General features: G+C 38.4%; 1 protein-coding gene across 2 annotated transcripts in view; it reads left to right on the plus strand.

Annotated features, from left to right (window-relative positions):
- The first annotated feature begins 1,029 nt into the window (after positions 1 to 1,029).
- lrp1ab (low density lipoprotein receptor-related protein 1Ab) overlaps positions 1,030 to 24,273 on the plus strand; it is a 141,928-nt gene continuing 118,684 nt past the window's right edge. For both annotated transcript variants that reach the window (XM_067371536.1, XM_067371537.1), the window contains exon 1: positions 1,030 to 1,569. In XM_067371536.1, coding sequence (XP_067227637.1) covers positions 1,473 to 1,569 — 97 coding nt within the window. In that variant the 5' untranslated portion in view covers positions 1,030 to 1,472. The remainder of the gene's footprint in view (positions 1,570 to 24,273) is intronic.

Below are 24,273 nucleotides of genomic sequence, written 5' to 3' on the forward strand. Positions count from 1 at the left end.
TGTTCCTTGGACTGTGACATTCAATAAACTTCCTCCTGGATAAAAGATGTGAATTTAAGCAAAAAAAGACCCACAAAAGGAAACTCCCTTCTTACAAATATCATTAGTGTTTTTTGAACAAATGTTTTAAAAATGTATTTTTTTTTAAATATAATTAGAAAAATGGTTTTATTTCACCCATTAAGTCTTCACTAGTTCATACTAATGAACAGGGAATTAAGAACCTTTGCCGACTAACAATTCCACTCATGCAATAATTTTTATTGACCACTAGATGGACCCATGCCATTTGTGTAAGAAAAGAGACAAAAGAACCTGAAGATGAACAAAGAAATGGAGAAAATGAAATAGCGAACCCTAATCACACAGCTACTCTCTCTGTCATGATCAATAACTGTACAGTTTTTGAAGATTATTAGCGCTTAAAAAAACAGTGCATGTATATAAATCAAAATAACAAAAGGCAATCCCAACCATTTAAACTCACTTCAAAGGTGTCAATAACTACTACTACTACTAACAACAACAACAACAACAACAACAACAACAACAACAACAACAACAACAACAACAACAACAACAATAATGTAATAATAATAATAAATTTATTTTTATTATTGTTTATTATCATTTTTATTACTATTTATATAAGTAGTAGGTTTTACTCTTCATCCATCAATGTTTGATGCTGAAGAAAAACATACAATACAAATTAAAGTAACACACGTGTGAATTTTAAAACTTCATCATTTAATTGCAACAATATCCAGCCAAAAACAATTCTTCATACAGGCTAGTCAATTAATACAAATTAATTACTATGAGCCATAAGGAAAGAGCCAAGATGGCTGCGTGGCGGCATCAGTTTCCACCCAATGAGGGGGAAAACAAATGGTCAGCCGTAAGCTGAGCCGCGCATGCGCAGCAGCCCAGTGCCGCGTAGAGCTTTCAGTTTTTTGGACTCCAGTCGAGGTGGGTGACGTCATGCAGCAGTCCAGTAGAGGCTCCACATTCTCCCCCTCACTTAAATTGTAACCACCAGCATCAGAAGCGGTGGGACACAGAAGAGAGGAGCCTTTTTTATTTTATTTTGCAGCGAGGACCGCTAACTGACGAGCTTTTATTTGTATTATTTTGCAAAAGGAATAATTTGATCACAGAGAAGACCGCTTTGATTTTAAGGCATTTTTTTCTTTTCTTTTTTAAAAAAACCCTCTGTTTGCATGCTGTTCATCAGTAAGCAACATACATGACCGTGCCATTGTACAACACCTCGCCTTTTTAGGCTGGAAAAGCCTTTTTATATATAGATTTTAATGACACATTCTCTACTGTGTATATTGTCTGCTCAGCTACATTTTTTCGCGTGTCGGAGGGCGCAAGAAACAACAGACCACGGCGGACAATTGTGAGGTTTGGATGAGGTGTTTGAAACCAGCCTTACGTGAACAATTGTGATATTTTCATAGGCAATGCCATCTTGCAATGCAAACATGCTGGCTGTTGGATTGCTCTACCTGGGATTAGTTTTTGCAATAGAGGTTGTAGATCCCACCAGAGCCATTGAAGGTGAGTAACCACGATTAAACGTGTTATTTTGTCCATGCATGCATTTGGGAGACAGTCTGTAAAGTTTTCAGACATGGCCTGGTGATAGAGACCAAGCTACAGTACGTGTTGGCTGCTGCTTTCGACACCCACTATGTGGGCAGAAATATATGATTATTTCAGGTTTGCGAGGTTGATTTTTGAATTAATACATAGATTGTGTAGGGCATTTGCGCAGTTTTGTTATCACCTGTGCTGGGATTGCTACATGTGTCCTTGTTATCCTCATCCAGACTCGCGCTATTTCATTATGAAACATTCGCATTATCAGCATTTGTGCACAGAAGCTACAAATCGCCCGGTTTTAACTCGTTTGTGCCTTGTGGGGACAGACTGGAGATGTGGGAGTTGAGTTATATCGAAATAGCTTCAATAGGCCTGTGGATTCGCTGGAGTCGTTTATAAATTCAAACGCCTGTCAAATGTTATTCTCTTGCTTGCTTGAATTGTTACAGTAGGAGTGAAAGCGTAACTCGCCACAGGTCTGTTTGCATGCACTGGACATGCTTCATATTCCCGCATTCTTAGCGCTCTATTCAAGTCCACGGATAGGCACATCCTCCGCTAGTGCTTCGTTATCGCCAACAAAAGAGTCTTGTCGATTTTTTAGCGTTTGTTTTGCGTAACGTAAACCTCATTGTCTAAAAGGCAGATATTCAGGGTTAACTGCTCACCAATCAGTTCATGTCTTTGCACTCAATAATTAGCCCAAGTTTGCACAATACCACAAAACCAAGTGGCACTTTTGTTTATTATACAAAATGATACAAAAATGTTCTTAATGTCATAAATTAAAATGTATTTTTTGTTACAATTAAAGAATACATGGTGTAAACCATGTTTATGCTGCAAATTAACCTGTTTTTCATTGAATAGTAGTATAATATTTCAGATTTTTTTTTTTTTTTTGGGGGGATTAGAGCCTGTCACAAAACAAATCTGTGTTGGTTTATGGAAATCTATAATGTTTTGCACCATAAAACCTGATTGGACACTAAAAAAGATATGAGTCGCATTTTCCCTCCCTTTTTAATGTTGACAAGCTGAGTGATTGTGCAATTTTATTTGGTCAGTTACATTTTAATATTTGCCTTAAGCATTCTGTTTTCCCTTCTGTTCATGATCAGAACAGACCAGTGACCCATTTTTGGGTTGCATCCCATCAATTGAGAACCACTAAAGTAGATCATAGCATGGTTGTCTTTGTCTGACACATCAGATTGTTCCAAGGCAGTTTGAGGTATTTGAGTTGGCTAAATATTTTAAAATACCAAAGACCTTGACCTAGTTATTCATTTTTATAGCTTTTGTTTTATAGTTTGTGTATTTAACAACAACAATCTTCATAAATGCGAGGAAAATGGTGCCTACAAAGCGCACCCGATGCCTTTTGAATAAATACTCCAGATAGTTTTCTGTGACATCTGTTTAAATTATGCAACAGTGCTTTTTAGTAGGGCTCGGAAAACTGGCCTACAAATGGCCCACATTTTAAATTATGTAGATCTAAATGTAATGCTCATGCCAGAGAAATAAGTGCATAATGTAGGCCTGATCAAGAGAAGTGAAAAACTTTGAACTTTTAGTCATTCACTAGGCAGTGCAATGAACCTTTACTGTAAATCATTTTTTTTTTGTCTTAAAGGGATGGTTCACACAAAAAATTATAATTCTGTCATCTTTTATTTACTCTCATGTCATTCCAAGCCTGTATGACTTTACTTCCTTTGTGAAATATTCTCATTAAATATCCATACAATGAAAGTCAGTGGTGTTCAGTGTTGTATTTGGATTTTACATTGATTTTCATTGCATGGACAAATAAAATGTAACCGTCTGGAACACAAAAGAACATATTTTGACCATTCCTTTTAAATCATTTCATTAATCTGTTATCTTCAGTTACTTAACATTTGTATTGCAAGTCATGTTAGCCGTTCAACTAGTTTGTACCCACGTGCAGCCACCTCAGGCTCAGACGGCCTGACAGATGATTTTGACTTGTCGCAGATGAGTCGCCTCTGCTGAGCTCTGATAATAGGTTTAGCTGACCACAAAAAATGAACCAAATGAACCTCAGGAGACCTCAGATGAACCTTTATCTTGTCTAGACGGGATTTGGTGCCTGAGGGATGTGGGTATTTTTATTATACTGGAACGTAAAGATAACTGTCAAAACAAATATTCCATATTTGAACACACCTTATTCCAGCACACTTTTGAAAGGAATGAGATGAGATTGTCTTGGCATGGAATGAGAGTAACTTAGGACCTGGAGTTTGTCTGCTCTGTGGAAAACGAGAAGGAAATGGTCTGGCGGATAGAGGCAGGGTTGAGGTTCTTGTGTTGTATTATCTTGCTCCACCTCCATCCTCTCTGGAACATCTGGATAGAGGAGAGCCATTGTTCTAGACATCATAAGCAACTTCAGGGGAGGAATAGGAAAGCAGACCATTAGTAACCAGGCTTGGCTTGCAGGATTGGGAGTATGTATCTGCAGAAGCATTGCCTCACTGTTAGATCACATTTTGGCAAGTGATGCTAAGCACTGATTTAATGTACATGTTAGCATTTGGCTTCATGAAATGCAGAGTGACCCTTGCAGTGGTTCAGGCGTAGGTGGTGAGTGGGCCCGAGCTGGAATCAGTCTACTGTCAATGACTACAGCAGAAACTCATGGCTTTGCGTGGATCACTGTGGGAACAGGAGAACTGATGCTTTTTCAGTGTCGGAGTCGACCAGTTTTTCTGCTTTAGAACATATCTGTAAATACAGGAATGTAAATATGATTTTTTTTAATTTAGTTTTTTTAAACTTTTCAATTTTATTAGTATTCACAAATTTTCCATTCATAGTTATTAATTTTAATTTTTAATTTAATTTAAAGTTTTTAGTCATTTGTAGGATTTATGATATTTCGAATTAGCTTTTTTTATGTTTTAATTTTAATTTTAGTGGAAGTTTTAATTGTATGTAATTGTCTGTGGGTTTATGATTTTATTAGTGTTTTTTTATATATTTCTATTTAGCTTTCATTTGTTTTTATTTCATATTTAGTCATTTTAGTACTTTAAATTATTTTATTTCAGTTAGTTGCCAAGACAATTCTTTTTTTTTTTTTTACATTTAAGTTGTTCATCTAATATTTTTATTTAAAGATGCAGTCCGTAACTTTTTTTTTTGGTTAAAAATGATCCAAAATCAATTTTTGAACAAGTACATAACCATCTCCTTACCTTAGCCTGATTCACAACAATAAGCTTGTAATAACGTTTTATGATTCGAGTGGTACTGGTAGGTTTCCACAGGAAATTCGAGCATGCCGCCGTTCATCTTCGCGTCATTACATCAAGTCTGTTTACATAAAGGAGTCCCAGCTAGTAGGCTATATTGTATGTGAGAATGCTGCAGGTGGCATTTATAGCCTTTTCACACAGCAGCTGGAATAATTAAACTAGGGCTGGGCGATATATCGAATGCTTTTGTCACGCGCATTTCGTCAGTAAAGCCGGTTCCCTGATTGCCGCTAAATCGCCATCACCTGCTTTCAAATAAAGCGGCATTTAATAGACAGAGCCGTAGTTCACTGATAAGCCACGCAATATCGCGTTCAATGTCGATATGAATCGCCGTCGATATTGAACGGTGATGGCGATTTAGCGGTAATCAGGGAACCGGCTTTACTGACGAAATGCGCGTGACAAAAGCATTCGATATATCGCCCAGCCCTAAATTAAACCTATCATTTTTATGGATGATTGTATGGTATGACAAATAGACAATTAGAGATTAGTGCATTATCTTATGTACACACCTGTCTTTGTGGTTTCTACAATCCTTTTATGACAAATAGACAAATAGAGATTAGACTAAACAGAAATTGAAATCTACTGGCAACACTAATACACACTAAATACATGTAGTCATGCAATGCTGATGTTAACATTAACAATTTGAGAACAAAGTATAGCAATAATAATAATTTGCATGGTTTGATGTGATATGAGCTAAGTGATTGTTAGATTTAATGCGATTTATTGTAATACTTTTTTTTTTCTCAGTTGGTCAGAACAAAAGTGGCAAATTTGTTACTTATTTGTTCAGATGATATTTTCCGGTGAAAATTCTTATTTTGGTCATACTTCCAAGACTACAATCTGTGATTCTGAAGTACAGTATCCACCAGTGCGGTGACTGACAGCCACACATTCTCCTCAAAGCATTAGATTAATCCGCGCTGAGAAGCCGTGCCGTTGCACAACCTGAACCCACGTAAAGATGATAATTCTGCAAATAACTGCAATTGCAGGTTTCGAACAGAGATGGCGACAAAGAGGCAAAACTTACAGACTGCAAAAAAACAATTTGTAATGTTTTTTAGTAAAGAATAACAACTTTATTTTAGGGATGCCAAAGTTAATGAGCAAACTGGTATCGGTATACCTTTTAAAGCTGTTAAATTTCCCAGCACAGTCTAGTTAGCTTTAGGGTTTTTATAATATATGTTAATTTAGTGTTTCCTGGTTGTTATTTTTTATTTTTTTATGTTTTCATTTAATTTTCTCTATCAAAATTAACACTGATCGTAACCAGCCAATCTTTTTGTTCAGTGCATTATCATATGTACACACCTGTCTTTGTGGCTCGGATACTCCGGAGGTTTCTACAATCCTCTTATAGTCTGAAATAAATCCATGAATCCTCCCACACTCATACATTAATACATCTACTCATACATTCAGTGTTCATTCAACCATTCGTTTCTCCCACACCATCTCTGCCCCATTTGATGAATGAATAGAGCTACATTATAAACCTCTTGGTAACATTCTCATTCAGGCTGGGATGTCTTTTGTTGTTTTTAGTTAAAGAGCACGGCAACAGCAAAGTCTGTTACGCAACCGTTATTTGATGTAAACACTGCACAGCAGATATTCAAATGTGACTACTTACTCACTTAAGGAATATTCCAGGTTCAGTGCATCTGTGACACACTGTCAGTGCTGTTCAGTGTGCTGGTTTTGAGGTTGCGAAATGGCAAATGCTTAGCTTGTGAATATTATTTAGGTTATGCACAAATATTTTAAAGGTGCCCTAGAATTAAAAATTGAATTTATATTGGCATAGAGTTCAGTACATGGAAGTGACAGTGAGTCTCAAACTCCATTGTTTCCTCGTTCTTATATAAATCTAATTTGTTTAAAAGACCTCAGAAGAACAGGCGAATCTCAACATAACACCGACTGTTACGTAACAGTCGGGGTGTACGCCCCCAATATTTGCCCATGATCGAGGCATTACACAAGGGAAGCCAGTAACGTCTGGATGTGCACAGCTGAATCATCAGACTAGGTACGCAAGAAAGGACAACAGTGAAAAATGGCCGATGGAGCAATAATAACTGACAAAAAAAATCTCTCCAACTGTGTGTAATGTTAGCTTTAGCCACGGAGCAAAACCTCAAACTCATTCAGAATCAAATGTACACATCCAAATAAATACAATACTCACATAATCCGACGCATGCATGCAGTTGCATGACGAACACTTTGTAAAGATCCATTTTGAGGGTTATATTAGCTGTGTAAACTGTGTTTATGCTGGTTAAAGCAAGCGCGAGCTCCGTGGGCGGGGGAGCACGAGAATTAAAGTGGCAGCAACCTATATATCAGTGCATAGTTAATGATGCCCCAAAATAGGCAGTTAAAAAAATGAATAAAAAAAAGATCTATGGGGTATTTTGAGCTGAAACTTCACAGACACATTCAGGGGACACCTTAGACTTATATTACATCTTTGTAAAAAAATGTTCGATGGCACCTTTAACGTTATTTTTTTAAAAATGTTTCTATAAATGGTGTATGTTAGGTATAGTTCCTGAGTTCAGGTTTGTAGTAGAGTATTTGCTCATTTCAAAACTGATATGTTAAACGTCAGCCTTTATGATTAGGAATGTATCTTTTTGTTTAAAGAAACAGTGTCCATCAGTCAGGTGTGCACATTTATTTGCATTTTGTTTGTAATTTCACTGGAACGGATTGTCAATTCAATTCAAAAGCTTTATTGTCTAGCCCCACAGGGGTAGAAAATTGTCTTATGACAAGGCTCAACAAGGACAGAACACAGAAAACATTAATTAAAAACTTCACAACAACAACAACTCATCTTACAATCCTATTTAAAATATCAATGGCTGTCGGAAACAAAGGACTTCCTATACTTAACCTTTTTAATCAAGGGTACTTTGTACCGTCTACCTGATGGAAGTACTGGAAATGAACTATAAAGAGGATGAGAGGTAACTGCCAAAATAGCGGAAGTCTTTCTTTTTACTGCAACAGTATAAAGATCAGACAGAAATGCTTGTTTCCCTCCAATAATTTTACCAGCCATGTTTATAATCCTAAAAAGTTTGTTCATACATTTAACAGAAAGAAAATTAAACCAGGAAACCATATTAAATGTAAGCATGGACTCAATGTCCAGGTTGTGAAAACATTAACAAAGTTAAAATAACTGTCCAGTGATTGGGTATCCTTCACACATCCCACCAGTGCCAGTTATCTCATTTGTATAGAGAAGAGAATTAAGGAAAAGCCAGTTTGGAGCATTTGTCTGAGAGATGCGTGTACTTAAATAGAAGATTTTGAAAGCTTAGTCAAGACAAATGTGACTGAATTACTCAAGTCTGTATCAAGTTGTATTCAGTATACTCCTATAATGACAATCTAGGGCACAATCGGACACATAATTGCCCTGCTGATTATGTGTCCTGAAAAAGTTTTTATTTTTTTACATTTTTTTTATCAGACATTTCCGTTATTTTTCATTGGACACAAGTCTCTATCTTTCCTGCTTGGGATTGCCAGATGTCAAGAAAAAAATCCCCCAAATGAGACTTTTCTCTTTAAAGGATACATTTTCTGCCCAGTGTTTTACTTACACCGTGTCTACACTGGGCGCAATGCGACGTGACAAAAGACAATAGAACACATTATAATCAGTGACGTGACGCGAGCCACAAATCTCTGACAGTAAACTGATGCCTCTTTCTCTTTTGACGTACTGACATGAACGACAAATGCTTTGCAATGACAGCTTTTAGCTGTTGCGACATGAGCGACAATGGTCGCGTCCGGTGTAGGCATGGTTTTAATCCGCTAAATTTGGCAACTATGCGCATGCATGATTAAATGAATATATAAAATTATATATAATCATATATTTATTTATTTTTTTCAAATAAGATTAATCATGCTTAAAGGGATAGTTCACACAAAAATGAAAATTGACATCATTTACTCACCCTCATGTTGTTCCAACTTCCAAACCTGTACGAGTTTATTTCTTCTGTCGAACACAAAAGAAGATATTTAAAAAAATTTTGTTAGCCAGACAGTTGACGGACATAGTATGGAAGTCAATGGCTACCGTCAGCTGTCTGGTTACCAACATTCTAAGTGATGACAAAATTTTCATTTTTGTGTGAACTATCCCTTTAAAGGTGATAGAGAGGATTTTTTCGTCGACTGAGAATCCAAAAACTGTTAGTGAGTTTTTTAAATGAGCGCATGCGTAAGAACAACCCCCCTCCTTCACAGCTCATGTCAAAGGAACGCCTCCCAAAACTCGTGCACGAGTGTTGGAACACGAGTGTTTACCACCGGCATTCGCTGTGTCGTGTTTTTTGGATTCATTATGTCGGACTCACCGCAGGTAACTCATAATCTGCAGTTGTTACTCCTGTCTCCTGACAAAAACACTGCATGCAGCGCCAGTGGAGTGTGGAAAGTTACTGGAGCGCGCAGCCGCGCTCGTCTCTCACAAGGAACGTCACGGCAGTGATTGACAAGCCAGAGTGCCAATCGTTTACGCGATGATCGCGTAAACGATTGGCTGATGTTTTTAAGGCCCCACCTCGTGCACAGATGATGTATATTAATATTATTACATTCAGTGCACCTAATAAATAGTCTTTTATCCGTTAGTAAAGACAGTTTCAAGTAATATTGCAAAAGTGTATAAAACAAAACATCCTAATCGTGATTATAATTTTTGAGCAAAATAAATTGAAATATATGAGTATCAGTTTAACCATTATCATGCAGCCCTACCCACAATTTGTTGTAAGGAAAAATTAATATAAGGGAAATATGTACATATTTCTTCTTTTAGACCCTTCAAAGCATAACAAGTGCTAACGTAATTTGTTTGCCTCAAATGTTGTCCGTATAGCTTAACTTGCAACGAACACGGACCCTTCCCTTTTAGATTATTCACGGCTTTGACCGAAAATCAGATTTTCAACGGTTTATTTTTGTCGCCGTGTAGGAATTGTCTTTTGAAATAAGAAAAGCACAGTGTAATAGCATTAGATTGCTCAGCTGGAGTCTTACCACCCAGGGCCTGAGGAGGCTCTAATCTCCCTCTTTTAACCTCCCCTCTTCCTGGGAAACACTGTAGAATCCTCTGCGACTTAGGGCTAAACCTGGATTTACATAACCGACTAGATAGTGCACGGTTCCTCCTTGTGTGAGAGGTTTGGAGCTGTGGATGAAAGGATATTGTTGATGGTATTGAGTTAAGTGTGCTGTAATTGGTGTTTTCGGCTTGCGGTATTAGTGTTTACCCTATTTAACTGCTACACCCAGGAGGACATGGCTGCGTGTAGCAAAATAGAAGTAGGTGGGTGCTGGTGCTGTTGATGTGCCAGTGACAGGAAACATGAGCAAGTGGTTAGCAAGTACTTCTGTCAACTACTAGGCCTTTTTTGGTGTGATGTGATGATTATTACTGACATGGGAAATTGTGTGTAATGTTTGGCTGTTTCTTTAGAGTCTGAGTGTGAAGATCTGATGATTTTTTTTAAGGTTCTAATGAATTGCCTTCTTCCTTCCTCACATGAGACGCAAACATGGCTGCTCAGATGTTGAGGCCAGTTGTCATGTTTTCTAAACATCCCACACTCACGTGCTAGAACTCTTTTATTTCTTTCTCCTTTCTTTACCTTTTCCTTCTCTTATTCACTCGTTTATATACCGTTCGAAAGTTTGAGATCTGTAAGATTTTTTTTTAAGAAGTCTCTTATTTCACACCATTACTGCTTTTACTGTATTGTTGATCAAATAAATCTTGGTGAGCATATTACTACAATTTCAAAGCATTTTCTATTTTAGTATATGTAATTTACATTACTCCAGTCTTCAGTGTCACATGATCTTTCAGAAAACATTCTAATATGCTGATTTAGTCCTCAAGTGACATTTCTTATTATTAACAATGTTGAAAACAGCTGTGCTGCTTAATATTTTTGTGGAAACCGTGATATATTTAGTCAGGATTCGTACATATTACATATGACTAGGGATGCTATATATATAATATATATAAATATATAATATTCCAAGGCTTTTGAAGCCAATCAAACACACGCATGGAAATTGTAGGGGTATAATAAATCATGACACAACTTTTGTTTTTGGGTGACCTGTCCCTTTAAGAAGCCATTCTCCTCTTATTGTTCAGTCATATTCCAGATGACCTCAACTCATTGAAGCTTTTGTCTTGTGTTTTAACGCTCCTCACCGTCGTTCTCATCTGGCCGTCAGAGAACTGCTCATGTGTGAAGGCAATTAAAATCCAAATCATCTTTGGTGCTGTGACTAAAGACCGTCTGCATCACACCTTGAGCTGTAAGGAAATCTGTGCAGAATATTTCAAGTTACTCATCCTGGAGGTGGAAAGCAGTTACTGGAAATGTACAATTGTTTGTCATGAAAATGACCTGGGGCCTTCACTGTGCTCAGGGCTGACTTGTAATCAGTCATCATGTTGTTTACATGAAATGACCGGTATTAGGAAAGAAACAGGTGTTCTGTGGACATCAAACCTGCCCTTTAATAGTTTAATGGGTTTACACCTGGGAACTTGCCTGGGCAACTCCCACAATCTCTATAAATCCTGTTCGTTAATTCATGTGTCAGATATAAAATGTTGTATTAAGGCTAGAAATCCTTTGTGATAGCTTAGTGAATACACTGGGCATAAAGGTTTAACTGACGGGAAGACTAAACAAATAGCTTCACGTTATGTTGAAAGAGAATCAGTTGAACAATATACAATGAGGAGCATGGTGAGACCTTTCATGAATAGATTATTTATGAGTGCAGAGAAGGGCGGCCATGAGATACTAGCATTTTAATTTTTATTTTGGTGAAAAGGTTTTGTTTTCCAATTATATTTATTGTAATTTTTCATTTCAAATTGCAGGTAAAATAAATCCAAAACAAATCTTACAGTAAAATGGGAGTAAAGGAAAATATAAACCATTAATCTGTGATTTAATAATTGTTACAATAATAAGTGGACACTTTAATTTATTACAGTACACCTTTATCAGTGACACACATTTATCTGTTTTTATTTAATTATCTTTTATTTTTGCTGTCATGTTTTTTCTCCTAATATGATTATCCTGTAGCAAGTGTTAACTAAAAGTGCTTTTCTTTATTGAAATAAAGCTGAAATAAAATAATAAATATTAGCTCATTAACACTTAAACTTAAATAAGTTTAAGTTGAAGTGCTAAACGTACCAAAACTAAAATAAAAATAAATGAAAGCTAGTAATAAATAATAAATGTACCCAAAAGCTAACAAACACGTAATTACAAAAAAAAAAATTACAATTAAAGGTGCCCTAGAACCCTTTTTCACAAGATGTAATATAAGACTAAGGTGTCCCCTGAATGTGTGTGAAGTTTCAGCTCAAAATACCACATAGATTTTTTTATTATTCAATTTTTTTAAATGCCTATTTTGGGGCATAATTAGAAATGCGCCGTTTCTGTGCGTGTCCCCTTTAAATGCTCGTGCTCCCTGCCCCCGAGCTCGCAGCTCTATAATACATTGCATAAACAAAGTTCACACAGCTAATATAACCCTCAAAATGGATCTTTACAAAGTGTTTGTCATGCAGCATATCAGATCATGAAAGTATGGTATTTATTTGGATGTTTACATTTGCTTCTGAATGAGTTTGATAGTATGAGTTTGATTGCGGCTAACGGGGCTAAAGCTAATGGTTCACACTGTTGGAGAGATTTATAAAGAATGAAGATGCATTTATGAATTATATAGACTGCAAGTGTTTAAAAATGAAAATATAATGACGTCTCTGGTCTCCGTGAATACAGTAAGAAACGATGGTAACTTTAAACACATTTAACAGTACATTAGCAACATGCTAACGAAACATTTAGAAAGACAATTTACAAATATCACTAAAAATATCATGATATCATGAATCATGTCAGTTATTATTGCTCCATCTGCCATTTTCGCTGTTGTTCTTGCCTGCTTACCTGCATAAAGTGTTGATTCGGCTGTGCTTGTCCAGACGTTAATACTGCCTTGTCTAATGCCTTGAACATGGGCTGGCATATGCAAAAGTTGGGGGCGTACATATTAATGATCCCGAATGTTGCATCACAGTCGGTGTTATATTTAGATTCGCCTGTTCTTCAGAGGTCTTTTGCAAAAATCATATTTACAGAAGAAGGAGGAAACCATGGTGTTTCACTGTATGTCATTTCCATGTACAGAACTCTAATTATTTAACTATGCTGAGGTAAATTAAATTTTCAATTCTAGGGCACCTTTAAATGAAAACTGAGAATATATATATATATAAAAAAAATACTCAAAGAAAAAAAAAAAAATAAAAAAAAATAAAAAAATAAATAAATATATATATAATATAAATAAAATACTTATACTGCCAGTAGCCCATGAGTGTATAATACTCATTAGTTGTCATTAGCCATAAGAAACTAGATTTTCTATAATATCCGACATCATAGATCATAATGAGGCAACATCAAAACATGATCTGATCTCCCAAGCCGAGCACCAACTGCCAAGCGGTTACAGGGTTGACAAAGCTTATACTTGTAGTTTCAGATCACTGATATAACTGTTAAATGTTTGGTTAGTCTAGACTTGACTGCACCTGCATCTGGTATCTGGAAGCAATCTTTAAGCTTTTGGGATGTGTTCACGCCATATAATATAATAAATATAATATAATATAATATAATATAATATAATATAATATAATATAATATAATATATAATATAATATAATATAATATAATATAAAAAAACTTAAACGGTCTAAATGGCAGTTCATTTTTATTCCTTCATTACAGAATATAACTCATTCGGGCTGGTTATGGCAGCCTAGGTAATATAGCAGTTTACCCATGTATATATACATCCTCTTTAAGTGACTGGAATGGACCTTACCTTCGCAAACATTGTTATAAAGTTTGCTTTGTGTGTTTGTTTATATCAGGGGGTAATGAATCCACTTTTTCAAGGTATCATCATAAAACATACCAAAGCAAGATCTTTATGAAAACCAGGCAGAAAATTAGCAGAAATGTGTTCATGTGCACGTCTGGTCATTAAACAGTCAGAATGACTGTACAGAGGGCCTGACCACATCATGCGTGAGCAGCAGGCCAGTACATTGGAGTCCTGTCATTCGCAGAGCTCTCCTATTCAACCATATTGTTCTGTTGTGTGTGTCTGCACGCTTCAGTGTGTAAGGACGCTCTGTGTTTTTGAGGCCGTTTTCTACATTTCAAATGAGGTGGGCCCCCAACCTGCTCAGTGTGGTGTTCTTCAAATGGGTCACTGGACTGTGTTTGACAGTGTCTCAGTATAGAAATAGAGCTCTATGAACAGAGAATGTTGCCTAATTGGTCTTCCCTTTACCCTCACGTTAACCCACATCCCATAGGGGTACCGCACTGTTGTGCCGAAAAGACGGCAAAATGCAGCGGTAAGAACTGTTTTGTCCTAGAAGATTTCTCGAACTTTCTCTGTATGAAGCTTCGTTCCCATTGCAAGTGACTTAATTGGTGGATGTTGCTTAGTTAAAGTATTGTGGGTTGCAGTCAGTGGTCTTAAAGGATTTGTTCACTTCAGAATTAAAGATTTCCTGATAATTTACTCACCCCCATGTCATTCAAGATGTTTGTCTATCTTTCTTCAGTCGAAAAGAAATGTTTTTGAGGAAAACGATCCAGGATTTTTTCTCCATATAATGGACTTCACTGGGGTACAACAGGTTAAAGGGTTAGTTCACCCAAAAATGAAAATTCTGTCATTTATTACTTGCTCTCATGCCGTTCCACACCCGTAAGACCTTTGTGAATCTTCGGAACACAAATTAAGATATTTTTGTTGAAATCCGCATAGGGAGTAATGACATTTCCTCTCTAAAGATCCATAAAGGTACTAAAAATACATCTAAAGCAGTTCATGTGAGTACAGTGGTTCAATATTAATACTATAAAGCGAGAATATGTTGGTGCCCCAAAAAGAAACAAAATAACGACTTATTTAGTGATGGCCGATTTCAAAACACTGCTTCAGGAAGCTTCGGGGCGTTATGAATCAGTGTGTTAAATCAGCTGTTCGTAGTGCCAAAGTCACGTGATTTCAGCAGTTTGGCTGTTTGATACGTGATCCGAGTCATGATTCGATATGCTGATTCATTTGTGCTCCGAAGCTTCATGAAGCAGTGTTTTGAAATCGGCCATCACTAAATAAGTCATTGTTTGTTTGTTTGTTTTTTTGGTGCACCAAAAATATTCTCGTCGGTTTATGATATTAATATTGAACCACTGTACTCACATGAACTGATTTAAATATGTTTTTAGTACCTTTATGGATCTTGAGAGAGGAAAAGTCATTGCTCCCTATGCAGGCCTCATGGAACCATTGGATTTCAACTAAAATATCTTAATTTGTGTTCCGAAGATTAAATGAAAGCTAACCCTTTAAAGGTCCAAATTGCAGTTTCAGTGCAGCTTCAAAGGGCTTTACACGATCCCAGATGAGGAATAAGGGTCTTGTCTAGTTAAACAATCTGTCACTTTTTTTTTTTTTTTTTTAAAGAAAATAATATACATTTAAACCACAAATGCTCGTCTTGCACTGCTCTGTGATCCGCCATGCATTACGTAATCACGTTGGAAAGGTCACGTGTGACATAGGCGAAAGTACCGAGCAAGTGTTACAAAGTGAACGTGCAAAGACTTTTTCGCCCTACCGCGGTACTTCCACGTGATTATGCAATTCGTGGCACATCGCAGAGCAGTGCAAGACAGGCATTTGTGGTTAAAAAGTATATATTTTTTTTTTTAAGAAAATGACCGATAGTTTCACTTGACAACACCCTTATTCTTCGGCTGGGATCATGTAGAGTACTTTGAAGCTGCACTGAAACTGCAGTTTAGACCTTCAACCCGCTGTGTGCTGCTTAATATTTTTGTGGACACTGTGATACTTTTTGTCAGGCTTTTTTAATGACTAGAAAGTTCAAAAGAACAGCATTCATTTGAAATGGAAATCTTGTATCATTATTAAATGTCTTTACTGCCACTTTTGATTTATGTAATCAATGCATCCTTGCTGAATGAAGATTTGCTGAACTTGATTTTATTTAGAAATTGGACTTAGTGTAATTTATACACTGCGTTTAGCTTTCACTGTCACCTGCAGGTCTGCGAGGCAGACGGATATTCCTAAAGGGAGGAGAGCAGTGCGAGCTGATGAGAACCAGTCTTGCAACAGATCTCTCACTTTCTTTCTGTCTTTGTCATTTGTTTTCTCTCTCTCATTGCTTGTTTTCTCAGTATTTTAGGCTACAACTTCTAATTACAAACATGATCTTTAGGAATTTCCCTGAGAATGCATAACAGAGAATTATGTAGCAGCATTTGGTGAAACTTCCAGAACTTTTCTGCACTGTAATAAGAACCACCCTGATATACTTGTCATTTTGAGCAAAAATCTCGAGTCTCTGTTCCAAAATTCCATTGTGGGCTCCAAAGACCCAAGTTAAACCCAAGAACTTGCCTTTTACGAGCCCATATCCTCACAGAGGACGAGTCTGCAGATGAAATCAATTAAAAGGTGCTGGAATGTGTGGCCGAGGCCTGGAGCTGATTTTGAGGGGCGGTGCGCTGTGTGGGGGGAGGTTGAAACTGAGGGGCTGAAAGTGGGTCACGCTTCTCACAGCTGGCCTCACTGCTGCCACTACAAGGAAGGTAACAGCAGCTGGCGCAATTGGGGAACCCCAGATGAGACGAGCCCAGGAGGTCTTTCTCCCTTTTCCTGTCTACGTCCACTGTGGCTTCCCTCCCTTTTTATCACTTGTCACCAACAACTCAATATTTTCTTTTTCATTTCAGATACGATTAGCTTTGAGGTCAACTTCTGATTCGAAATGTGCAAAAAGTTTCATAACCAACTAGTCGATTGGTTTCCTGAAAGATTTTTTCATTAATTGTCTAAAAGGGATTGTTCTCCCAAAAATTAATATTCTGTCCTCATTTACACAACCTGATGTTATTCCAATTTTTTTTTCTGCCAAACATAAAAAGGTATTTTTTTAGGATTTTTTTTTTGTCCATATAGTGGAAGTCAGGCTCCACAGAAAAAAGTAAGTTGAAATTTTCATGTTTTGGTGAACTATCCTTTTCAAGGAAAAACATTTAGGCTGGTTTTGGGTTTATGTGCCCAAAATGGATGCATTTCATTGTGGCATTTAAGCAAGACACATTTTTGCTTTCAAAAATATGTAGACAAAGCACTATATATGCATGCATACACATATACACACGCACACAGTCTAGACTTGACTGCACCTGCATCTGGTATCTGGAAGCAATCTTTAAGCTTTTGGGATGTGTTCACGCCATATATTATATTATATTATATTATATTATATTATATTATATTATATTATATTATATTATATTATATTATATTATATTATATTATATTATATTATATTATATTATATTATATTATATTATATTATATTATATTATATTATATTATATTATATTATATTATATTATACACACACATACATGTGTATATATTTAAGAAATATGTATATATGTATATACATATTTCTTAAGCATGTATGTATAAATATATTAATATATTTATATTTTTATATATTTAAATTATATATAAATGTAAATATTTGTATAGAAATAAGATATTTTTCTTAAATATATACATGTATGTGTGTGTATTTATATATACATAATAATTATACACAAAACGAACACATATATTACGTAAACACAGACTCTTATTTAGTACACAATAACCACGGTTATCGTTGAACAACCCTAATTAGGGGTGTAGCGGTAATTCGGTGCATATAATAAGACAACAAATACAGTCAGTCACAGGCGATCCACACTCCAATCCAGAAGGGGGTGTGCGGTAATGCAACGCTGTTTGCTAACCGCCACAACAGGAAAAAGTGAAGAAGAACAGACGATCTATGCATAGATATGTTTACGTGTAATCAATCTCTTAACCAGTGTTTCAACTGTGGAAAGACATCAATAAAACAGCTTGAGAATAATATCTCATGTAGCATTACATTTACCTCAGGCAAATCATTTAGTGTCCACAGCATGTTAGTTCAGTAGAGAAATGAACTCTAGAGAGGAGCATTTCACTAAATATATGTGCAATATTAGCTTATATTCGTTATTTACTTTACCTGTTAGTAATGTTTAGTTTTCTCCCCCCTGCTGTTTCGAACCCGTACAGAACTGTGACTTCAGTACGAACGGTCATATCTTTGCTTGATTGCAATGCTTTGTCTACATGTTTTTCATAACAATGTAATTCTTGTGATTTTAAAGAAATAAATAATATAAGAAAAATATATCTTGATAAATTTGTCAACTAGTTGATTGTTGACCCATTTGTACTCATAACTTTTTATCTGAAATTAGTTAAGGAAAATGGGTAAAATTTGAGGCTCTTTATCATTCAGTCGATTTAACATAATTTTTTTAAAATTAAACTGCCCTTTTGAATGATTGCATTCATTGACGAAATGCATTGCAATTTCTTCTAAAGTTTACTGTCTCTGATGTTGTCCAAAGGCACAAAAAAAAACAAAAAAAATCTAAGTCATTTTGAGGTTTCAAAACAAACCACAGTGAGCAAATAAAGTGGAAGGGTTAGTCAGTCTGTCCCTTTTTTTTTTTCTTCATTCCCTGAGTGCAGGCCCTGATGGTCCTCCTGAGGTTGTAGGCCACAGATATTTTCCAATCTGATAATGTTGTACTGCAGACGTGCGATGGTGTTCCCACATTCAAGGTATTCACTGGTGAAATATTAGTGTAAATGCACCAAAATGTACCAAGGGAGCATTTATGTTTGTCTATTTTTATATTATCTCTCAACTAAACTAGGAGCATGTCCAAGCAAACCTAACAAGAGATGAACAAAAGTCCTTGTAAGAGTGTACCGAAATGTCTTGTAAGTATTGTTTTGGAATGAACTAAGAGCATGTTCACAATCTAAGTTTGATATCTTGATTACATTCCTAAAGCAGCAATACACGTGCACATTGCTGCACGTTGCTATTTGCTAAAGCATGCTGGTTCCTTTTTTGCTTCCATCCAGTGTTTTTCCCACTATCTGTAAAGTGGATGCTTCCTTAAGTGAAAAAATGACGGTGTGCCTTCCATTCCGCTGTCAGCCTGGAGGGTACGGGTGAACGCTGAATGACGGTGATGTATGAATGATTGGTTTTTAGCCTCATTTCTTTGGAATTTCATCTCATTAGAAACTGGCCCCATTTTGCAGTGCCCAACTCAACTAAGAGTTGTCCTAGAAAATTAACATCAGAGGACAAACTTATAAATTGGTTAAACTGCCCCAGCCAGAATTTCGAGAAAAGATAAATGTTTTTAACCTGTGATGGTGCCTGGATATAAAACACTCCTGTCGTTTTTAAATGCCCAAGACAAAGAGCAAATGAATGAGACGGAAGTTTCTTCCACGTTGGCTGGTCTTCTGGCCGGCTCCCAGCCCTTGTGTGGAAACGGCATTTGTTATAACGGTACTGTGGTATTTCAAATGACTGCAGTGTGACGTTGGGTCGCTTAGCTCAAGGAGTCCTGGCCGGTGCACCTTTTTGGGATGCTCCTGATGTTTGCAGTTGGGTGCAGGCCCAGAGGAACAAATAAAGGCCTTCTTCATTCCCCCACCATAGACTCAGATGCTCTGAAATGATTAACAGTCCCCCTTGATTTGCACCTTCAAAAACTTGTCAGTAGTTTGGCTGTGCGTTTGGAAAAAAACAGGGGTCTGAATTAACAATCCACATCTCTGTCTGAAATATTTGTGCGCTTTGAATGAAGGCAAGCTCTGTGGGAAAAGTTGCCTGTGTACTCGGTTCCCCCCAACGACCCCAAAACCTCCAATTAGAGTCACAGACTCTCCTCCTCGCGGTCGCTCCCTGCCTCCGTGTGATCGTGCATTAAATTTAGATGCTGAATGTTTTTAGTGTTGCTTTTTATGTACAGTTGGTGGCCTGAGTGATGAGAATATCCTAGTCTGGTTGAAAGATTTAGACCTTAGGAACGCAGAGTCAATAACATTGTCCAACATGTTGTCCTGTAATGCTTCTCGCTTAATGCCGTTGATGGTTATAACACTTTAATGGTATGAGCTCTGTGTTTTGAGCAAAAGTACTGATAGATTAATCTATCTCACAATATATGGTCATTTTGGTTATTATTGTTTTTACCTAATTCATATTTTATTTCCAATTGGTTATTTCCATTTAGTTTAGTCTGTTAGTTTTCATTTTAGTTTTTTATGTATGTATGTTTTTTTGTTTTTTTCTGACTTTAGTATTTTAGGGCTTCCAAAGTTAATGTGCTAACTGGTATTGTTTAAAAAAGGTCAATAACACTCACAGTCTAGTGGCTATTGCTATTTTCCTGTTTAATACTGGTGAGTTATGAACTTTCCAAGTTTTATAAAATACAATCTAAATTAATTTGTGGACATTTTTATGTTTTTGTATTTTATTAGTTTCAGTAAAATACATTTTCAATTAAACAAATGTTTTCACTTTACATTTCATTAAATAATAACACTGGAGATAATTGGCAGTTAACTTATGGGTGTATGTGCATATAACCTACTAGATCTGCATGTTTCCATTGCCAGCTGTCTCCATATTTTAGAAGCTCTCTCTTATACAGTCCTCCTCCTCTCCTGAGCTTCTATTCAGGGCTTGTAAAGTTTTATATGCACTTTCCACTTTGTATCTATCATCCTCCTAATGCTGCTGACTGGATCTCTGAGAGCTTAACTGGTGCACTGGAACAAAGCGTAGTTCTACAAGCTTGTTTGGGAACGGATAAAAAGTCCTGGATGTTGACATGCCTTGTGTTTATTGGATTCTGAGAGCCGTCCTGAAGGAGAACTCACAACAAGAGTTTAAGTACTTTCTTGTGTGTGTGGTATAGTTGTGTTGAAGGTTCACACAGAACTCGTTCTTGTTTCCTTTTGAGTCGTGTCTTGTGAAATTGTTTTTGTATGTTGTTAATATGAGCTTGACAGATGGTAAATGTTTCTTTTGGTCATACTTTGTATTCCATCTAGCTGTACTTGAATGCTTGAACGTGTCGCGTGAATGCCCATCCAAGATGACCGACGTGTCAAGAGAGATAGTGGTTATATTAGGAAAGCACTATATTATCGTAATTGGCCAATAAAGTCTTAATGTAATAACCGATATGCCTTGCCGATAAGATAACATGTTGATTATGGGCCTACAATAACTCACATGTGCAAGTTGAGTGCTAGTTTTAAGATCACGTCAGAGATGTCATCATTCTTGACGTGATCTTTTGCATGTATGGTAATTAATTCACTGTTTTGGAATGCTGCTTTGAACTTGAGCATGTGAGTACAGAAGGATGCATCCTGTGTTTAGTGCCACCCTGCAGCACCAGCCTACCCCAGGTCCTAGTGCCCGTCTGGTAAAAAGTTTTATTTATTTAAGGGGGGGATGATGTTGGACTAATAAAATGTAATGTAAAATAGCATTATTTCACCCAAAAATGAAAATTCTGTCATTAATTACTCCCTCTCATGTCGTTCCACACCCGTAAGACTTTCGTTCATCTTCAAAACACAAATGAAGATGAAATCTGAGAGCTTTCTGTCCTTAGACAGCCTACTCACTTGACACTTTGACGCTTCAAAAAAGTTCATAAAGAGATCGGAAAACTAACTCATATGAATTGAGTGGTTTAGTCCAAAATTTTCTGAAGTGACACTATCGCTTTTTACGATGAATGGATTTAATTTAGGCTTTTACTCGCATATAAACATTGATCAGCGAACATTAACAGAAGCTCAACCGAACCGAAAGCTCTCAGGTTTCATTAAAAAGATCTTCATTTGTGTTCTGAAGATGAACTAAAGTCTTATGGGTTTGGAACAACATGTGGGTGAGTAATTAATGACAGAATTTTCATTTTTGGGGGAATATTTTTGTGGAAACCATGAGACATTTTTTCAGGATTCTTTTGTTTATATGAAATCTTTATATGGAATAATTTGTAACATTATAAATGTCTTTACTGTCTTGTACCGAGATCAGAATTTTCATTTTTGTGTGAACTAACCCTTTAAGGCATTATTTGATTTGATTTTTTTTTAACGATAAAGAAAATTACAGGGAGTATAAAATTAATTTTAAAACATATACTGGTTCAAACTAGGCTACTGTACTGCTGTATATGTTTGATTTATGGTGAAATGCTTTGCTTTGGACATGGCTTTTAATGGTGAGATTTTTGTTTTTGTAATCAGGCTCTCAAAAATAATATAAAAATTTGGATTTAGATTTATCGGCCAATATATCGGTTCCCTTTCGATACTTCACTCGTACTGCGTATGGGGAAAGGTCTCCCTTTTTCCCCGCTGCTGAAGCCTTTTTCAATAACGCAGTGTAACTGCACCGTCATTGGTTCACTCATAGACAAGTTGTTGAACCAATGGCGGCGCGGCATAGCTGCGCGGCCTATGGCGACAAAGCGCGCGAATATTCCCGCCGAAATGGGCGGGGTATAGGGCTATATAAGCAGGCGTTTCGCCATAGGATTTCAGTGTTTTCTCCTTCAGCGACGACATCTACTTCTCTTCGCTGATCTCCGCCTGAAGCCGAAGAAGCTCGCCGCCTTCTGCTCTCGCCGCCGTCTGAAGAGGCTCCCGCAGCGGACTCGCCTGGACTCGCCGGTGGAAGAAAGCGCCGGCGCCCTCGCGGACTGCAGCTTCTAGCGCCGCCGCCGAGCCGCCGCCTCCCGCTTCCCGCTTCCGGCCGCTTCCTGTGCGTCCCCTGCCGCCATCCGGCGCGCCGCCTGAGAGCTTCATCCGCGGTTAAACGCCGCTCTAAAAGAGCGATTTCCAGCGGTTTTCACCGCTTTAAGAGCTTCCGCGGCCCTCGCCGCTCTAAAAGAGCCACCCAATTGCCGTTTTCACGGCAGCGGCGTCTCACGATGCCCCGCCACTCATGTGGTACTTGCAGGGCCCCCTGCACGACGACGATGGACACAGCGAGTGTGTCGCTTGCCTGGGCAAGCCCCACGCAGACGGCGCGCTCGCTGGAGACTCATGCCCGCACTGCGAGTGCATGAGTCTCGCTTCCCTGCGCCGCGGGTCGCCTTCTTCACTGAGGGCGATCTCGCCGCCGCGCCCTCCCGTCTCCTTCCTCCCGCGGTCCGGCGAGGAAAAGACAGCGGGGTAGAGCGACTCAGCGCCAGGAGTTGAGCGAGCTCACGCCGGCCCAGCCCCCGCGTGCCTCGCCCTCTCCTCCCAGGGAACTCTCTCCAGTTCTGTTCTCTCGCCCTGAGCAGCGTCCCTCCGCAGAAGCGAGTGACCTCGTCTCATTCGGGGGAACAGACGACGAACAAGACGACTCCATGTCTCTTGCGGCTTCCGAAGCGGAAGGATGGGCTGGCGAGCCGGAAGACCCCGCTCCACCGCCTCCCTTGGAACCCATCGAGCATGGCCAGGGCATGGATGCCGAGCTCTTCCGCATCCTGTCTAGAGCCGTTGAAGAGCTGGACCTCGAGTGGGCCCCTCCAGAGGAGCCGTCTCGCAGCCGCCTGGACGAATGGTTTCTGCCAGGCCGCCGCCAAGCACCTCGCCAGCGTTCAGCGCCCTTCTTTCCTGAGGTCCACGAAGAGCTGACGAAGTCGTGGCGCGCTCCTTACTCTGCCCGCCTCCACACTACGCACCGCTCCGCCCTCACCGCCGTCGACGGCGCCGAGGAGAAGGGATACGAGCGCTTGCCACCCCTAGATGAAGCGGTGGCTGCTCACCTCTGTCCTCCCGCGGCTGTGGGTTGGAAGACGAAGAGGGCCCTTCCTTCCAAGCCCTGTCGGACCACCTCTACTCTGGCTGGACGGGCTTACACCTCGGCGGGCCAAGCTGCCTCTGCGCTCCACACCATGGCCATATTTCAAGCATTCCAGGCCAAACTCCTCCGCTCTCTGGATGAGTCTGGAATCGACGCGCCAGCCTTCAAAGATCTCCGCAGCGCCACGGATCTTGCCCTGCGAGCTACGAAGGCTACGGCCCAGGCCATCGGTCGTTCCATGGCCAGCCTGGTCGTGTTGGAGCGCCACCTGTGGCTCAACCTAACGGAGATCAAAGACCTAGACAAGACGGCCTTCTTAGACGCCCCGGTCTCGCCTTCTGGTCTCTTCGGGCCTGCAGTGGATGGCTTCACTGAGCGCTTTAC

The sequence above is a fragment of the Chanodichthys erythropterus genome, chromosome 20 (assembly GCF_024489055.1).
Source record: "Chanodichthys erythropterus isolate Z2021 chromosome 20, ASM2448905v1, whole genome shotgun sequence".
Taxonomy (NCBI): Eukaryota; Metazoa; Chordata; class Actinopteri; order Cypriniformes; family Xenocyprididae; genus Chanodichthys; species Chanodichthys erythropterus.